Source organism: Mirounga leonina, unplaced genomic scaffold (genome assembly GCF_011800145.1).
Source record: "Mirounga leonina isolate KUSES-001 unplaced genomic scaffold, KU_Mleo_1.0 Mir_92, whole genome shotgun sequence".
In the NCBI taxonomy this organism is placed as follows: domain Eukaryota; kingdom Metazoa; phylum Chordata; class Mammalia; order Carnivora; family Phocidae; genus Mirounga; species Mirounga leonina.
In genome coordinates, this window is record NW_023270852.1 from 10,656,383 (window position 1) to 10,673,000 (window position 16,618).

At 37.1% G+C, this 16,618-nt stretch overlaps 2 protein-coding genes across 2 annotated transcripts; both read right to left on the reverse strand.

Annotated features, from left to right (window-relative positions):
- Positions 1 to 4,874: 4,874 nt before the first annotated feature.
- LOC118004186 (olfactory receptor 56B1-like) lies at positions 4,875 to 6,087 on the reverse strand. The gene is given in 4 exon segments (XM_034995404.1): positions 4,875 to 5,352; positions 5,355 to 5,858; positions 5,861 to 6,038; positions 6,040 to 6,087. Coding segments are annotated over 4 exon segments (966 nt in total). The 3' UTR covers positions 4,875 to 5,116.
- An 8,051-nt stretch (positions 6,088 to 14,138) lies between these two features.
- LOC118003907 (olfactory receptor 52N4) lies at positions 14,139 to 15,571 on the reverse strand. Its single transcript, XM_034995016.1, has one exon. It carries the CDS (start codon positions 15,409 to 15,411, stop codon positions 14,419 to 14,421), a length of 993 nt encoding a protein of 330 aa, XP_034850907.1. The 5' UTR covers positions 15,412 to 15,571; the 3' UTR covers positions 14,139 to 14,418.
- Between the last annotated feature and the right edge of the window lie 1,047 nt (positions 15,572 to 16,618).

A 16,618-nucleotide genomic window follows, 5' to 3' on the forward strand; every position in this document is an offset into this window, starting at 1 on the left:
ATCCCTGATGAACATGGATGCAAAAATTCTCACCAAAATACTAGCCAGTAGGATCCAACAGTCCATTTTAAGGATTATTCACCACGACCAAGTGGAATTCATCCCTGGGCTGCAAGGTTGGTTCAACATCCACAAATCAATCAATGTGATATAATACATTAATAAAAGAAAGAACAAGAACCATATGATCCTCTCAATAGATGCAGGAAAAGCATTTGACAAAGTACAGCATCCTTTCTTGATCAAAACTCTTCAGAATATAGGCATAGAGGGTACATACCTCAGTATCATAAAAGCCATCTATGAAAAACCCACAGCAAATAGCATTCTCAATGGGGAAAAACTGAGAGCTTTCCCCCTAAGGTCAGGAATGTGGCAGGGATGTCCACTATCACCACTGCTATTCAACATAGTATTAGAAGTCCTAGCCACAGCAATCAGACAACAAAAAGAAAGAAAAGGCATCCAAATCAGCAAAGAAGAAGTCAAACTCTTGCTTTTTGCAGATGATATGATACTTTATGTGGAAAACCCCAAAGACTCCACCCCAAAACTGCTAGAACTCATCCAGGAATTCAGTAAAGTGGCAGGATATAAAATCAATGGCATTCCTATACACCAGAAGTCAGTGGCATTCCTATACAGAATGTCAGTGGCATTCCTATACACCAACAACAAGACAGAAGAAAGAGAAATTAAGGAGTCGATCCCATTTACAATTGCACCCAAAACCATAAGATACCTAGGAATAAATCGAACCAAAGAGGCAAAGGATCTGTACTCAGAAAACTATAAAATACTCATGAAAGAAATTGAGGAAGACACAAAGAAATGGAAAAACATTCCATGCTCATGGATTGGAAGAACAAATATTGTGAAGATGTCAATACTACCTAGAGCAATCTATACATTCAATGCAATCCCCATCAAAATACCATCCACTTTTTTCAAAGAAATGGAACAAATAATCCTCAAATTTGTATGGTACCAGAAAAGACCTCGAATAGCCAGAGGAATGTTGAAAAAGAAAAGCAAAGCTGGCAGCATCACAATTCCAGAGTTCAAGCTCTATTACAAAGCTGTCATCATCAAGACAGTATGGTACTGGCACAAAAATAGACACATAGATCAGTGGAACAGAATAGAGAGCCCAGAAATGGACCCTCAACTCTATGGTCAACTAGTCTTTGACAAAGCAGGAAAGAATGTCCAATGGAAAAAAGTCAGTCTCTTTACCAAATGGTGTTGGGAAAATTGGACAGCCACAGGGTGCCTGGGTAGCTCAGATGGTGAAGCGTCTGCCTTCGGCTCAGGTCATGATCTCAGGGTCCTGGTATTGAGTCCCGCATCAGGCTCCCTGCTCCTTGGGAGCCTGCTTCTCTCTCTCTCTCTCTCTCTGTCTCTCATGAATAAGTAAATAAAAATCTAAAAAAAAAAAAAAAAAGATTTAAAAAAAAAAAAGAAAGAAAATTGGACAGCCACATGCAGAAGAATGAAACTGGACCATTTCCTTACACCACACACAAAAGTAGACTCAAAATGGTTGAAAGACCTCAGTGTGAGACAGGAGTCCATCAACATCCTAAAGGAGAACACAGGCAGCAACCTCTTCGACCTTAGCCTCAGCAACTTCTTCCTAGAAACATCACCAAGGGAAAGGGAAGCAAGGGCAAAAATGAACTATTGGGACTTCACCAAGATAAAAAGCTTTTGCACAGCAAAAGAAACAGTCAACAAAACCAAAAGACAACCGACAGAATGGGAGAAGATATTTGCAAATGACATATCAGATAAAGGGCTAGTATCCAAAATCTATAAAGAACTTATGAAACTCAACACCCAAAGAACAAATGATCCAATCAAGAAATGGGCAGAAGACATGAACATTTTTCCAAAGAAGACATCCAAATGGCCAGCAGACACATGAAAAAGTACTCAACGTCACTTGGCATCAGGGAAATCCAAATCGAAACCTCAATGAGATATCACCTCACACCAGTCAGAATGGCTAAAATTAACAAGTCAGGTAAGGACAGATGTTGGATGTGGAGAAAGGGGAACCCTCTTACGCTGTTGGTGGGAATGCAAGCTGGTGCAGCCATGCTGGAAAACAGTATGGAGGTTCCTCAAAAAGTTGAAAATAGAGCTACCATATGATCCAGCAATTGTACTACTGGGTATTTACCCCAAAGACACAAATGTAGGAATCTGAAGGGGTACGTGCACCCCAATGTTTATAGCAGCAATGTCCACAATAGCCAAACTGTGGAAATAGCCAAGATGTCCATCGACAGATGAATGGATAAAGAAGAGGTGGTATATATATACAATGGAATATTATGCAGCCATCAAAAGGAACGAAATCTTGCCATTTGCAACGACCCAGATGGAACTGGATGGTGTTATGCTGAGCGAAATAAGTCAATCAGAGAAAGACATGTATCATATGACCTCAGTGACATGAGGAATTCTTAATCTCAGGAAACAAACTGAGAGTTGCTGGAGTGGTGGGGGGTGAGACGAATGGGGTGACTGGGTGATAACATTGGGGAGGGTATGTGCTATGGTGAGCACTGTGAATTGTGCAAGACTGTTGAATCACAGACCTGTACCTCTGAAACAAATAATACAATATATGTTAAAAAAAAAAAAAAAAGAAGAAGAAGAAGATAGCAAGAGGGGAAAAATGAAGGGGGGGAAATCGGAGGAGGAGATGAATTATGAGAGACGATGGACTCTGAAAAACAAACTGAGGGTTCTAGAGGGGAGGGGGGTGGGAGGGTGGGTTAGCCTGGTGTTGGGTATTCAAGAGGGCACATTCTGCATGGAGCACTGGGTGTTATACACAAACAATGAATCATGGAACACTACATCAAAAACTAATGATGAATGTATGGTGATTAACATAACAATTTAAAAAAATCTGAGTGGGAGCCATGTCATCCGTTTAAAGAACATCTATGATACAGGCTTGAAATGCTACTAGAAATGGATAACTTCTCTGAAGGTAAGCTGGCTAAACACCACTTTCAGAGCTGCTCACAGTGGGATGTCACTGGGACCTGATCTGGCCCAAGAGTTGTGACCAATGCACCCAGACAACTTCTGTCCTCAGAATCTTGGCATCTGTTTTGGTTTTCTTTTCCATGACAGAGCAGAATGGCTTATTTTGAAAATCTGTGGTCTACCACAGAAACTTGAATTTATTTATTTTCATTTAAAGGCTGACAAGAAAAAAATACCAAATGTCCTATGGACTCATAAAATTACTTTCTTTAATCATGATACATTTCAGGACAATATAATACAAAAATATATTCTGCCCTTTGTGTGCGAAGCCAAACTAATAAGGAAGATCCTTCGCATTATTTTTATTAAAGCTTAGAACCGATATAATTTACCTTGTATATCTAACTGGAAGATGAGTGACAGTATACAATGGGTAATAGAGTTGTTAGCATGTGGTAGGCCTTTACCTCAAATTAATCCTCATTTTTCCCGAGATAATTCATAGGATATGCCAACTACTTAATGAAGTACTCTAATCATGGGCTCAGTGGAAACCAGCCCAGATCATAATGAAATTCATGACACTATTAAGGTAAGCCTTATTTCTGCTATTCATTGGTTTTAGCATCATGGAAAAGACAAGAATATAATCAGGGAAAGATTTTTCACTGGGATAAATATCCTGCATCTGCCTCCTGCTCTACAGACTTCTTTATGTCTGTCCATTATGAATCTGCATCCGACCCACTCACACTGCCCACATCCTCTTTAGGCACAGCAGAGGAGTAGTTGCAGGAGAGGTGGTGGAGGTGCAGGTAAAGCTCAAGAACCTCCAGAGTCCTGGCAAGAAATGAAAGGCACACACAAATATGAATCTGAGGAGAATTTCATGAAGTTGCCATTAACTGAGTTGTAGGTGAGGTTAAGGAAACAAAAATCATGAAAAAAAAATAGTGATGCTTGGTACCTAGAGACCAATATATTGACTTGATCACTTCCTTGTCCTGAAGGAATGTTCTTGGGAGTGCTTGGGTGGCTCAGGTTGTTAAGCTTCTGACTCTTGATTTCAGCTTGATTCATGATCCCAGCCAGGGTCATCATGAGATTGAGCTGTGCTAAGCTGTGGACCTGCTTAAGATTCTGTCTCTCCCTTTGCCCCTCCCCACTTCTCATGTGCTTTCTTTCTCTTTCTAAAATTAAAAAAAAAAACACCTTTAAAAATGTTCTTGAGTAAACCATACATGCTGTAGCTATTGCAGATGGGTTGCCTGGCAAGTGCTTCATGGGTGGGAAAAGAATAAATAACCCAAACTCCTCTTGCACTCCAGTCTCCTGCCAGTAGCTCCCATTGAACAACCTAACAGGATACTAGAAACAGAGTAGCCCAGGGTACACAGTGTATGAGCTTCAGACCTCCAGGATACAGAACAGTGCTGGAAGGGCAGAGAGCAGATCTGGAGAGGAAAATGGAGCAAAAGATAAATCCTTCTGTGCCTTCATATTTCTGTCTCTCTCAGTCTTTCTCTCTCATTCTCTCTTTTCTATCTCTTTGCCTTCTCTCACCCTCTTATCTACATACCTATCTATCTGTATCTTTTGGTTCTGTTTATCCAAGTTTAGTCATCTTGCCTTATTCTATCCAGAGACCCACCATGAACTGATTTGGCTTTGTTCATCTGAAGTGTTTTCCTTTCTTGCCTCTTCATGCATGTTATTGAAATGAACTTGTTCAGGCAGATAGACTTTGGTCCTAAGTTACAGCTGTCAATGAATAATCATGATATGTAACTCATGTCCCACTCATTTATTCTTTGATTGTATGTGTATTATTATATTCATTTTTATTTTAGGGGAGAGACATAATTCATAAACTCTAGTTTTTATTCCATTTCATTGGTCTGGCAGAAAGTACTTCCTTTACCCGCATATATTCACCTCTTATGAATATTTTGGAGCTACTCTGAATTTGTACTTCTTGTTGTTATTGTTTTTAGATGCTTTTACAATGTGTAAAAGATAACTCAAAGGCATTCACTTGCCCTATAATATTTGAAGTTCTACCATCGATTCTAAAAGAAGTTGAAGATCATGTACATCATGGAGAAGATCAGTGGTGCCTTGTGTTCTTTTCTAAGCTCAAACAAAACACCTTTTGGAAGCTTGCCCTAAGTTCTTTAGTCCTAAGTGCATAAACCATAGGGCTGAGGGAAGGGGGGATGATGTTGTGCAGCACATTGAGTAGAACTGGAATCAAAGGAGCTTTGGGTTCTGCCAGGTGAGTTACTGAAACCACTACAACAACTGTGTAGAAGAAGAGAATAAGGATCAGATGGGAGCTACAGTGCTCAGAGCTTTAGATGCAGCTTCAGCCGAGTTCAGTCTAAGTACAGAGCGCAGAATCAAAGTATATGACAATATTATAAGACCTAGGTCACTCCCCACTCCAATCCATGCCAGAAATAATTGGCAGATGCCGTTTGGCCTCCAGTCATCACAAGCCAGGCTGGTGACCCCTAGGTTAGAGCACAGGCAATGCTCAATCTCATTCCTGGAGCAATAATTACGCTGGGCTGCAAGCACAGGCACGGGAATGACAAACAAGCCATTTCTAAGTACCATGAACACGGTAGCTTTTAAGATTAAGGCATTGGTGACAATTGATGGATAGCGAAGAGGGTGACAAATCGCTACATATCTATCAAAAGCCATGCAGAGGAAGATACCAGACTCCATGCCAACAAAGCAGTGAATGGCATAAATCTGAGCAAAACACTCAGGGAGGCTAATGACCTTGGCATCAAACCAGAAGATGGCCAGGATCTGGAGCATGATGGTGGTGGCTAAGCCATGTCCACCACAGAGAGAATGCCTAGGAAATAGTACATTGGCTGCTGAAGGGCAGGGTCCTGGCAGATGGTCATGAGGACGAGGATGTTAGCACCAATTGCTGAGAGGTAGAGTATTGCCAATGGTAAGGAGAGCCAGTGTTGCCAGCTGTGAATGCCTGGGAATCCCATCAGGATGAACTCAAGAGACCTGGAATTTGGAGCTATTAGAGCCTTTCAGAGATGCAGACATCTTTTCCTAAGAGAAAAAGAAAATGGTTTTCAAAGTTGCTTTCTCTGTGCAGAATTATCATCAAACATTATTTTTAAACTGTCTCCATAGAGTATAGTTTTGTGCTGTAACAAAATGAATTGGGCAGTCCATTCCTTACGGGAAATTTAAGATAATTAACAGTGATGTTTTGGGGCTTTGACAGAGGAAGTTAAAATTCCAAGGAGCAATTATCACTGTTGACTATTCAGGAAGGATTCAGCATGCATCTCAAATCTCTATTTGTATTGTCCTTAGCCAGCTCAATTTGGGACCATCACATACATATGATTTTTGTTGCTGCTTTTTAAACTTTCTTCATCTCTTCAGAAATATTGTGGAATCAAGTGGATGTGTTTTTTTTTCTTCATATTTGTCTCAATCTTGCTTCAGATATTAACTAACAAGGAGATTTTTTTAAATGCAGAATTATGGAAGATTAAATTTTTTAGCTGCACCATCCTCAGTTGCTATAGATGTCCACCAATATTTTATATAGCCTCCAAAAATGTTATATCATAGACTTTAATGATATACAAACATGCATATGGTGCATATTGGAAGGGGAATAACTTTTTTTATATCCTACTTTTTATGGACTTTTGAGAAGGTCTCAAAAGAATAGCTTGAAAGGAGAAGTGTTATGACTGAATTTGTTGATTTGAGGAGTCACATAATAGAGAAAATCATAGAAATTTTTTTTTGGTTTAGTCTTAGAGAATCTATAAAGCCATATAAATATAGGATTTAGGCACAGGTAATAAGATGATTTTTATTTTACTTGTCTACAATATAGAGGATACTGCCACTGTATGTTCAGATTCATGTTCAAAGCTAGACTCATCTTTTATCAGCCTGTTTTTCATGTACTTTTTATTCTGTTCAGAAGACAACCAGCCAAGCTTGAAACTAACAAGCAAGCCTTTCCTGATGGCAAACAACTTCTCCCTTGTCCTGTTGCTTCCTCCCCTTTACTTCACTCAGGCAGCTCTTCCCTTGAGCACTGCTTCTGCAGCCTTACATGTCACATTTATTTGCCTTTCTCTGTGCTTCTTTCCTTTTGGCAGCAATCTGATTGTCCTAAAACTGGTATTCTGTTCCTTAAGATAATCCATGCCCTCACACTTTCTTTCAAATAAAGTTTAAATTCCTTTAAGCACATAAGGCAGTTATGGATTTATTCCTTCTTTTAAAGGTTTTATTTAAATTCTAGTTAGTTAATATATACTGTAATTTTGGCTTCAGGAGTAGAATTTAGTGATTCATCACTTACATATAACACCCTGGACTTATTCTTGATATAATTATTTTTAAATATAGAAAAATATATCTGAAAGAAATTAAAATTCTCTCATGTTATCCCCAACAGAAGATGATTCCTGTTCACAATTGGATGAATTTTTTTCCAGAAATTTCTTGCTGCTTCTATGTTTGGATAAACATGTACTGCCTAATCATGGGGCAAATCATCCCTCTTTAATGGTAATGTAAAATGATGAACACTAAAGTCATCTAAATGCATTCACAGAAAATTGTGACAAAACAAACACAAACAGGCTTGGAGATGAAGCTAGTTTGATTTTGAACTTTTAGGTCAGAATTCTGAGGATTTCAGCTTCCTGGCTCCATCTTGAGAGCTTGGAAGTGTGTGACCCACTTGAGTGTATGAGGCCTGGTACCTTTGCTAAATACTCATGTATTATTCTACATCCTCCTACCAAAGACACAGCCTTGGATCTTTGATGTTTCCCCTGACTGATATTAGTGCAAACCAGTTAAGAGAAGGAACAGATTTGAGTTCACAGAAAGGAAATAGTGTTTTAAATATTTTTTAGCAGTTAGAGATTAGCAGGACATGGCATATGATCCTACTATGGAAAACAGTTAATATATTCTCCCTGAAGATAATCTGGTAGCTATTTTATAGATGAAGTCACTTCTAGAAAAATAGACAATGCTCCATTCTCTAATTCTAGCTCTAACCCCCTTAAAAAGCTTCTCCAAGTCTCTATTTCCTGCTAGGGCAGAGCAAAGTGTCCATCTCTTGTGCAAGATGTTGCCAAAACTACATAAGAAAAGGTTAAGGATGAGCCATTGGATACCCTGGGATTTAGCCAAGGTTTCAGTGCTTAACTGTGGTTATGAGCAGAGACTTGCAGTCTGAGGTCCCAGCAATGGCAGGGTTTTCCTACCTGGAAAAAAGACACAACACTTTGAGAAAGGAGCTGTACACACGAAGTGAGGATATGTTCTCAGCTGACACATGGCACAGAAATTATGAGCTTCTTGAATTTATGGGGAGTAGTAAACAGCTCCGTGATCTAAAGATAATAGACTACCCTTGGAGACATGAAGAGAGAATAGCCCATAGAGAAAGGAGAAGTCCTAGGATATTAAATCCCAAATGGTTGGAGAGGAGATTAATTCAGAGATATGTTTCCTATCAATAATACCTGAGATCTTACATAAACAGAAAAATATATTCACTTATGAAACCAAAATGGCTCTATAAAAAGTGGGAAACTTTATTAGTGTTTAAATTGTTCTTGACTACATTTCAGAAGATTCTAAATTCTGTGGTTATGATATCATGCTTAAAAAAATACTTTTAGAGGAGAAAGTATTTATTCACCCTATGTGTATATATATATATGTACATATATATATAGTGTTCCTACTGTGTTTACAAAATATGGTAGGCATAGAATGATCAATAAACTGTCATGGTCCCTGTTCACATGGAAACTGTGACCTAGTTGGGACAGGGAGATAAAACACTAAATAAAGAATCTTACATATATATATACCTGTAGACTGGGAGAAGTTCTTTAAAGCAAAAACATCAAGAGATATGATAGCATATAATGGGGAGAATTAATTTAGTCTTGGTGTCAGAGAAGGTTTTCCAGAAGAAAAACCAATTTGTGTTGAGGACACACTTGGAGTAGGTCTTAACAATGGTGTTTGATAATGGGGATGACAGAAAGGAAAAGGATTCCAAGAACTTTAAGATTCTGAAACAAGGGCGCCTGGGTGGCTCAGTTGATTAAGCGACTGCCTTCGGCTCAGGTCATGATCCTGGAGTCCCGGGATCGAGTCCCGCATCGGGCTCCCTGCTCAGCAAGGAGCCTCCTTCTCCCTCTGACTCTCCCCCCTCTCATGTACTCTCTCTCATTCTCGCTCTCTCAAATAAATAAATAAATCTTAAAAAAAAAAAAAAGATTCTGAAACAAGAGGATCATGTTAAATTCAAGGTAATAGAAGAGGACAAATGTGGCTGGAGCCCTAAGGAGTGGTGGAAAATGAAATACAATGTGATATGGAGCTGTTGAGCTAGCAACAGAGGCCAGAGACTTATAAGCAAATTTATGCTAAAATAATAAGGGACCACTGAAGTTTTTAAGGAGAATTAGGACATAGCAGCAATGAAAAGAGCAGATTCCACGTGGCAAAAATAAATATGAGTAAATCAGGTGAATAGCAGTAATCCAAAGGAGCGATGACTGGGTGTTGAACTAGGATCAGGGCAGTAAAAATGAAGAAAAGTGAATAGATTTAGAAGCTATGGTGGAGGTAAAATTGGTCATTTATGTGACTGAAGAATAATTCTTTTATTTTTTTTTAAATTTCTCTTAAAAATTCTTTTCTCCCTCTTTTTTTTGAGTAGCGTTGACAGAAAATGTTACACTAGTTTCAGGTATACAACATGGTGATTCAACAAGTCTATACATTATGCTATGCTCACAAGTGTAGCTGCTGTGTGTCACCATACAGTGCTATTATAGTATCATTGACTCTATTCCTTATGCCATACCTCCTATCCCCACATATTACTCATTCCATAACTGGAGGCCTGTATCTCCTACTCCCCTTCACCTTTTTCACCCAGCCCCTCGCTCCCCTCCCCTCTGGCAACTATCACTTTGTTCTTTGTATTTATAGGTCTGATTCTGCTTTTTATTTGTTTATTCATTTGTTTTTTTCGATTCTACATATAAATGAAATTATGTGGTATATGTTTTTCTTTTTCTGATTTGTTTTTCTTTGTCTGATTGATGATTGATTGATTGATTTCATAATACCTTCTAGGTCCATCCATGTTATCACAGATGGCAAATCTCATTCTTCTTTATGGGTGAGTAATATTCCATTATATATATATGTGTGTATATATATATATATATATATGAATAAAGAAGTAAAGAAGATGTGAGATATATATATATCTTCTTTACTTCTTTATTCACTGTCTATTGATGCATACTTAGGTTGCTTTCCTATCTTAGCTATTGTAAATAATGCTGCAATAAACATAGTGGTGCATAATAAACATACTGGTGCATATATATTTTAGAATTCGTGTTTTCACTTTCTTTGCATGAATATCCAATAGCAGAATTATTGGATCATATGGTATTGTATGACTACTATAACATCTTTCTTCTTAGATTGCTTGTAGTGTTTTTAATATGTGTCTATCTCATCTACATTTTCAGATGTATGAGATAAATTTGTTCTTGACATCCTCTTATTGTTCATTTTGGTAAATGTTTCATATTAGTTTGAGAAATAAAACTATACTTAAAGCTGGTGGATGTTGTTTACTGTGCAGACAAGTCGGTTGCTTATGTTCAGATATTCTATACTATTTAGATTTTTCTAAATCTCTGCTCTTCAGTTGCTGAGAGACTGTTAAAATATCCAACTATGATTTCACTGTGGATTTATCAATTTCCCCTTCTAGTTCTTTCCACCTCTTTTGTGAGTATGTTTATGTGTGTATGTTTCTATAATGATATTAACCATATACAAAGTTAGGTATATTTTGCTATTGGATTGCTACTGTAATCATTACAAAACTTTGCATTTTATCCCTCCTAATATTTATTGTGTTAAAATCTACTTTGCTGGCTATAGCCACACAAGCTTTTTCTTATATAATATTCTTATATTATATATATACACTGTCTTCTAAATAACAGTTTCTTAGGATATTTTATATTTTTCATTTCATTTTCTTTTACTGAATTGCTTAGTCAACATATTAATGTAATTACTGACATAATTTTTTGTCAAGTTTACATGTTCCTATTGTCTTTTTTACCATGTCCCATCTATTCTTTTTTCCTCTTGTCATTTTTGGACCAATAAAATAGATGTTATTATTGTCATTGTATTTTTCTTCAATGTTAGTTTTGTTATGCATTCCTATATTTCGTTCTGAGCTTCCATCAGGTAATCATTATTCTATATTCTGAATAACATATTTACTTCAGTATTCCCTCTCAACATTTGTTTATGTGAATAGGTATTTATTTTATCATTTTTTTATTATGTTGTGTTAGTCATCATTAGTTTTTGATGTAGTGTTCCATGATTCATTATCTGCATATAACACCGATGACCAGCGTGCCTGGGTGGCTCAGTCGTTAAGTGTCTGCCTTCAGCTCAGGTCATGATCCCAGGGTCCTGGAATTGAGCCCTGCATCAGGCTCCCTGCTCAGCGGGAAGCCTGCTTCTCCCTCTCCCACTCCCCTGCTTGTGTCCCCCCTCTTGCTGTCTCTCTCTCTGTGTCAAATAAATAAATAAAATCTTTAAAAAAAAAACTTAAAAAAAACCCCCCACACACAGTGCTCATTGCAACATGTGCCCTCCTTAATACCCATCACTGGGCTAACCCATCCCCCTTCCCCCCTCCCCTCTAAAACCCTCAGATTGTTCCCCGGAGTCCAGTCTCTCATGGTTCATCTCCCCGTCTGATTCCACCCCCCTTCAGTTTTCCCTTCCTTCATGAGATCAGGATTCTAAGTTGCAAGTGTTTTTTAGGCACTTCAAAAATATCATTTCATTGTCTTTTGGTTTCCATTGTTTGTTTGTATTGAAAAGTTGACCAGCAGTCTAAGGCTGCTTCAGTAAAGGTAGTGTGCAGAGATTATGACTCTGCAAACTCACTCCACGGTATATAGTCTGGATAAAATATCCCCAGTTCCATAAGGGCCTGCATGTGTGTATTATGTGCATGTGAGCAAAGATGTTTAGCATAGTAATATCTGTGGTGACAGAGAGTGAAAAAACTTAGATATTTATAATCAGGGAATGATTAAGAAAATAGTGTTGACTGCATGCTAGGAAAGTCTATAAAATAATCAGAAGCAAGAAGTGAAGTATACGTAAAATAATAATTTAAATTATTTATTTAAACTATTTATAAATATTTATAAATAATTTAAAAAATACATTTTTAAAAATAATTGAGTTAAAAGTAAGGAATGTACTATTTTAGTACAATAAAATGGATGTTTCTAAAATAAACATTCGTAAATGACTTCATAGTCACATGTTTAAGAATATATGTCCAACACATGAAGAATGTCAGTGGACTGAAGATTAGAACTGAAATAAGATGAAAGTAAAAACAAAAGGCAAGGGGGTGCGGAGCAAGATGGCAGAGGAGTAGGAGACCTGGATTTCATCTGGTCTCAGGAAAAACAAAAGGCAAAACAAGAAAAGGACCTAGAAATGACAGAATGCCATTAAGAAAAAGGTATCACGAAATTTTCTTTACCTTGAACTTGCACCTGAGCTTCCATGAATTCATTACTGAGTTAATCAGTCTGGCAGTTATTACCATACAATGGCATTTATGGCTATGTGTACTGGAGTGCCTAGGGAATGAGTGCAAAAAGAAAAGAGAGTTGAACCCAGGGATATGCTAGTATAAAGAAATCCAGAGGAAACGGGAAAGCAAATGGCACTATAAGGACCATTCAGTGAAAATGAAGAATGACTTAGAATGTGTGATGTGTTCCAGAATTCAAGAAAAGAGAGGGTTTCTAGACAAAGGGACTAATCAGTTACGTTCAGTATTGTTGAGAGGTAGGGCAAGATGGGCGTAGAGAAGGACCATTGGCTTTAGTAATATGAAAGTCATTTGTGAAATTGACAAAAGCAATTTTAGTGAAACAATGAAAGATATTCTGAAGAAAACAAGAAATGGGTAAGAATTATTTCAAGATGTATAAGTAGGGATGATGAATACTGGTAACCTTTAAAGATATTTTGCTATTAGGATACAGAGAAATATGAAAAGAGGGTGATTTTGTGATGAACATTTATTTTTTTTATGTTAAGTGATCTTTTTAATTTTTTTTATTTTTTAATTTTATTATGTCATGTTAGTCACCATACAATACATCATTAGCTTTTGATGGAGTGATCCACGATTCATTGTTTTCATGTAACACCCAGTGCTCCATGCAGTACGTTTTATGCCTTTATAAAGTGAAAAACACTAGAGGTTACATTTTAACGAAACAGAAATTAATGAGCATAAATTACCAACATCAGAGAAAAGTAGTTCTTAGAAGTTGGGAAGGAAAAATCAACTTTGCAATCTTCTTTATGCTATCCGTGACAATGCTGTAAAACTATCATTATTTGTAGTTTCTTACTTCATGTTAATTTAGAAAGAATATTGAATATTGTACAGAAAATATTCAAGCAATTCTTAGTTCAATTCTCAGCTCAAAAAAAGAAAAGTAACTATTGCTCCCCATAGCCCTGTACTTGTAGAAAGACATTTATTGTTATTTTGTAGTGGTCATTAATAACTGTCATTAATATATTTCATAAGTTTCATAACTGTTATTTACAGCTCCTTCAAAACTGTGCATTCTTTGAAAGCCACCTTGAAGACAAAAGACAACCCACCAGTTGGGAAGGAAGCAGTTGCCTGAATGTCTCATGCTAGGACTGACCTGGTCAGGTACAAAGTCATCAAGGTTCTCATAAGACCCCAGAGTCTTACACCTCACACACAGAAGACATTCTAGTTTCATCTTTAAAAATTGCTAAGAAAACAGGATTTTGGTGATAATGAGAATATGTAATATCTTTTTTCCAGGGTTAAATTATAGTTATCCATCTAGAAATTCCATTTACAATTAAAAACAAAAACAAAAACAAAAAAAAACCCAGAACGATTTGGGTCATCTAATCCCAGATCATTAGTTTCACTTGATTCAATTTTCTAGTTAATTGTCCCAGCTTCTCATTAGTATTTTTCTTTCTTGGAACCTAATATTACTGAGTCCTGGAGGTAAAGTTACACAGAAAACCTGGAGGTAAAAACTCATATGGAGGGTGATGTGGCATGAAAAATTATTTGGTATTCTGCAGAAAATTTAATGGGAATGAACTATTCATCATGCTTACCTGGAAAAATTATATACTTATTCTTGGAAATTCTCCTGCCTAAACAGACAGACAGAAGCATTCTTTCCCTTCACATCCCAACCCGGGCAAATATCCCTTTCATTTGCTCTGGAATTTGATGTCCTTAGAACCTGAAGGGATCCTTATGACACAGTCTCGTATGTGCTTGGTTTTCACCCCATAGACAATGGGGTTCATAGTGGGAGACAAGAGCAGATAAATATTGGCCACAATGATGTGACAAGATGGAGGGATTGTGTGGGCCCCAAAGCGGTGGGAAAAGAAGGAGAAGAAGGCTGCACTATAAGAGAAAACAATGGCACATATGTGGGCAGTGCAGGTGCTGAAGGCCTTGTGCAGAGCATCTGCTGAAGAGAGGCTGACCACTGCCCGGAGGATCATGGTGTAGGAGATTGTGATGCACAGGTTGTCAAAGCCCCCAATCAGGAGGGCAACCGTCAGACCATAGATGACATTGACCTTGATATTCCCGCAGGATAATTTGGCTACAGACATGTGGTCACAGTAGGTGTGGGGAATTATATTCCCTCTGCAGTAGGGCAGGCGCTTGGTGAGGATAGTGAAGGGAATTATGAGGAACACCCCTCTGAGAAAGGTGGAGAGCCCAGCCTTTGCAATAACAGAATTGGTGAGGATAGTAGAGTAGCACAGCAGGTAGCAGATGGCTATGTAGCGGTCCAAGGCCATAAGCATGAGCACCCCAAACTCCATCCCTGTGAAGGTATGGATGAAGGACATCTGGACCAGACATCCATCAAAGCTGATTTCCTTGAAATGGAACCAGAAGATGCAGAGAGCTTTAGGAATTGTATTAGAGCATATGAAAAGATCAGTTAGGGAAAGCATAGCTAGAAAATAGTACATGGGCCTGTGCAGGGAGTCCTCATAGTGGATGAGGTAGAGGAGTCCACAATTCCCTACCACAGCCACAGCATACATGGAGCAGAATGGGAAAGAAATCCACATGTGCATGTCCTCCAGTCCTGGGATCCCATTAAGAATGAATGAGACTGGGGTCAGGTCTGTTTGGTTTAGCATTAGCATCATCAAGCTAGGATGATCATTAATCATTTTATAGCATTTGTGGGTCCTCCTAGATAGAGATAAAAGAAGAGAATGTCTTGGTCTTAGTCACTATCTTTATTTCTTTTGCCTTTTTTCCTCAAGGTACATTTCAATGGCAAAACATCCAATTTTTCTGACTTCCAGGGACTATGAGTATAAATATTGTTTAAACCAAATAGATTATCTTATATGTGTATTATTTTTTATTCATTCATTTATCAGTGTAGACAACAAATACTTTTTAGTTCTTAATATTTGCCTAGTTCTTTAATAGACAAATGGTGTCCATTTATAAAAGACAAAGTTTGGTTATTGTTTTTCTGAAGCTATTTTTATTAAATGACATTATTTAAATATTAATAACTATACACATATTCCAGAAAAATAAACATGAAAAAATCATGGAACTTTAAATAAATCATGTCTTGAGAAAAAAAATATAGTAATGTCTTTTGCATGTGGGCTTTAGGAAGTTGGACATAGGGCTAGAAATAGGAGCCAATCATAACACACTTTATCAATCTCTGAATAGCAGGATTCTTCTAAGGAAATAGCCTGAGGGTTATCTTGTTTCTCAGATATCATACTGAAAAGTACAGCTGTCAGAATATTTTAAAAATATTAAAGTATAGTTTACTATTATTTAGAAAACACAAAAAGAACCTCTAAATAAAAACAGAATGTAAATGCATAAATCACTATAAAATATTAACTAAACAAAACATTCTCATCACAAAACAGAGAAAGCAAAGGATTCTTAAATAAATCAATAAAATGTTAATGTGACAAAAGGCAGATAAAATGCATTGATTGGGCCTAGGATAAATAATTTAAATTGCCCTATATAAGTGGAGATAAATCTGTTAATTTTATAAAAATGTATATAGGCAGTATAGAGGGCCATATGATAAAGAAAATCAAAGAACAAAGTAAAATAATGTATACTTCTCAGAGAAAATACACATAAAATTTGGAGCAGACATATTAATTTCAGATGAAGTAGAAATTAAAGCAAAAAAGAATTGGGTCAGAATTTTTTTTTTTTTTAAAAATTCTAGGTAAAAGTTATAGGATGACTTTAAAGTTGATTAAATTGAAGTTGATTGTTTTGGCAATGATAGTTCTACACCATCTGTGTTAAAATATCCGTAACCTAAATTATGAAAAAAACACAGAAATCCTCTTATGTAACTTGTTAGTATACAGTAGGTAT

Coding starts and splice junctions, on each gene's coding strand:
- LOC118003907 (XM_034995016.1), bottom strand. CDS start 15,411: ATGATTAATGATCATCCTAGCTTGATGATGCTAATGCTAAACCAAACA.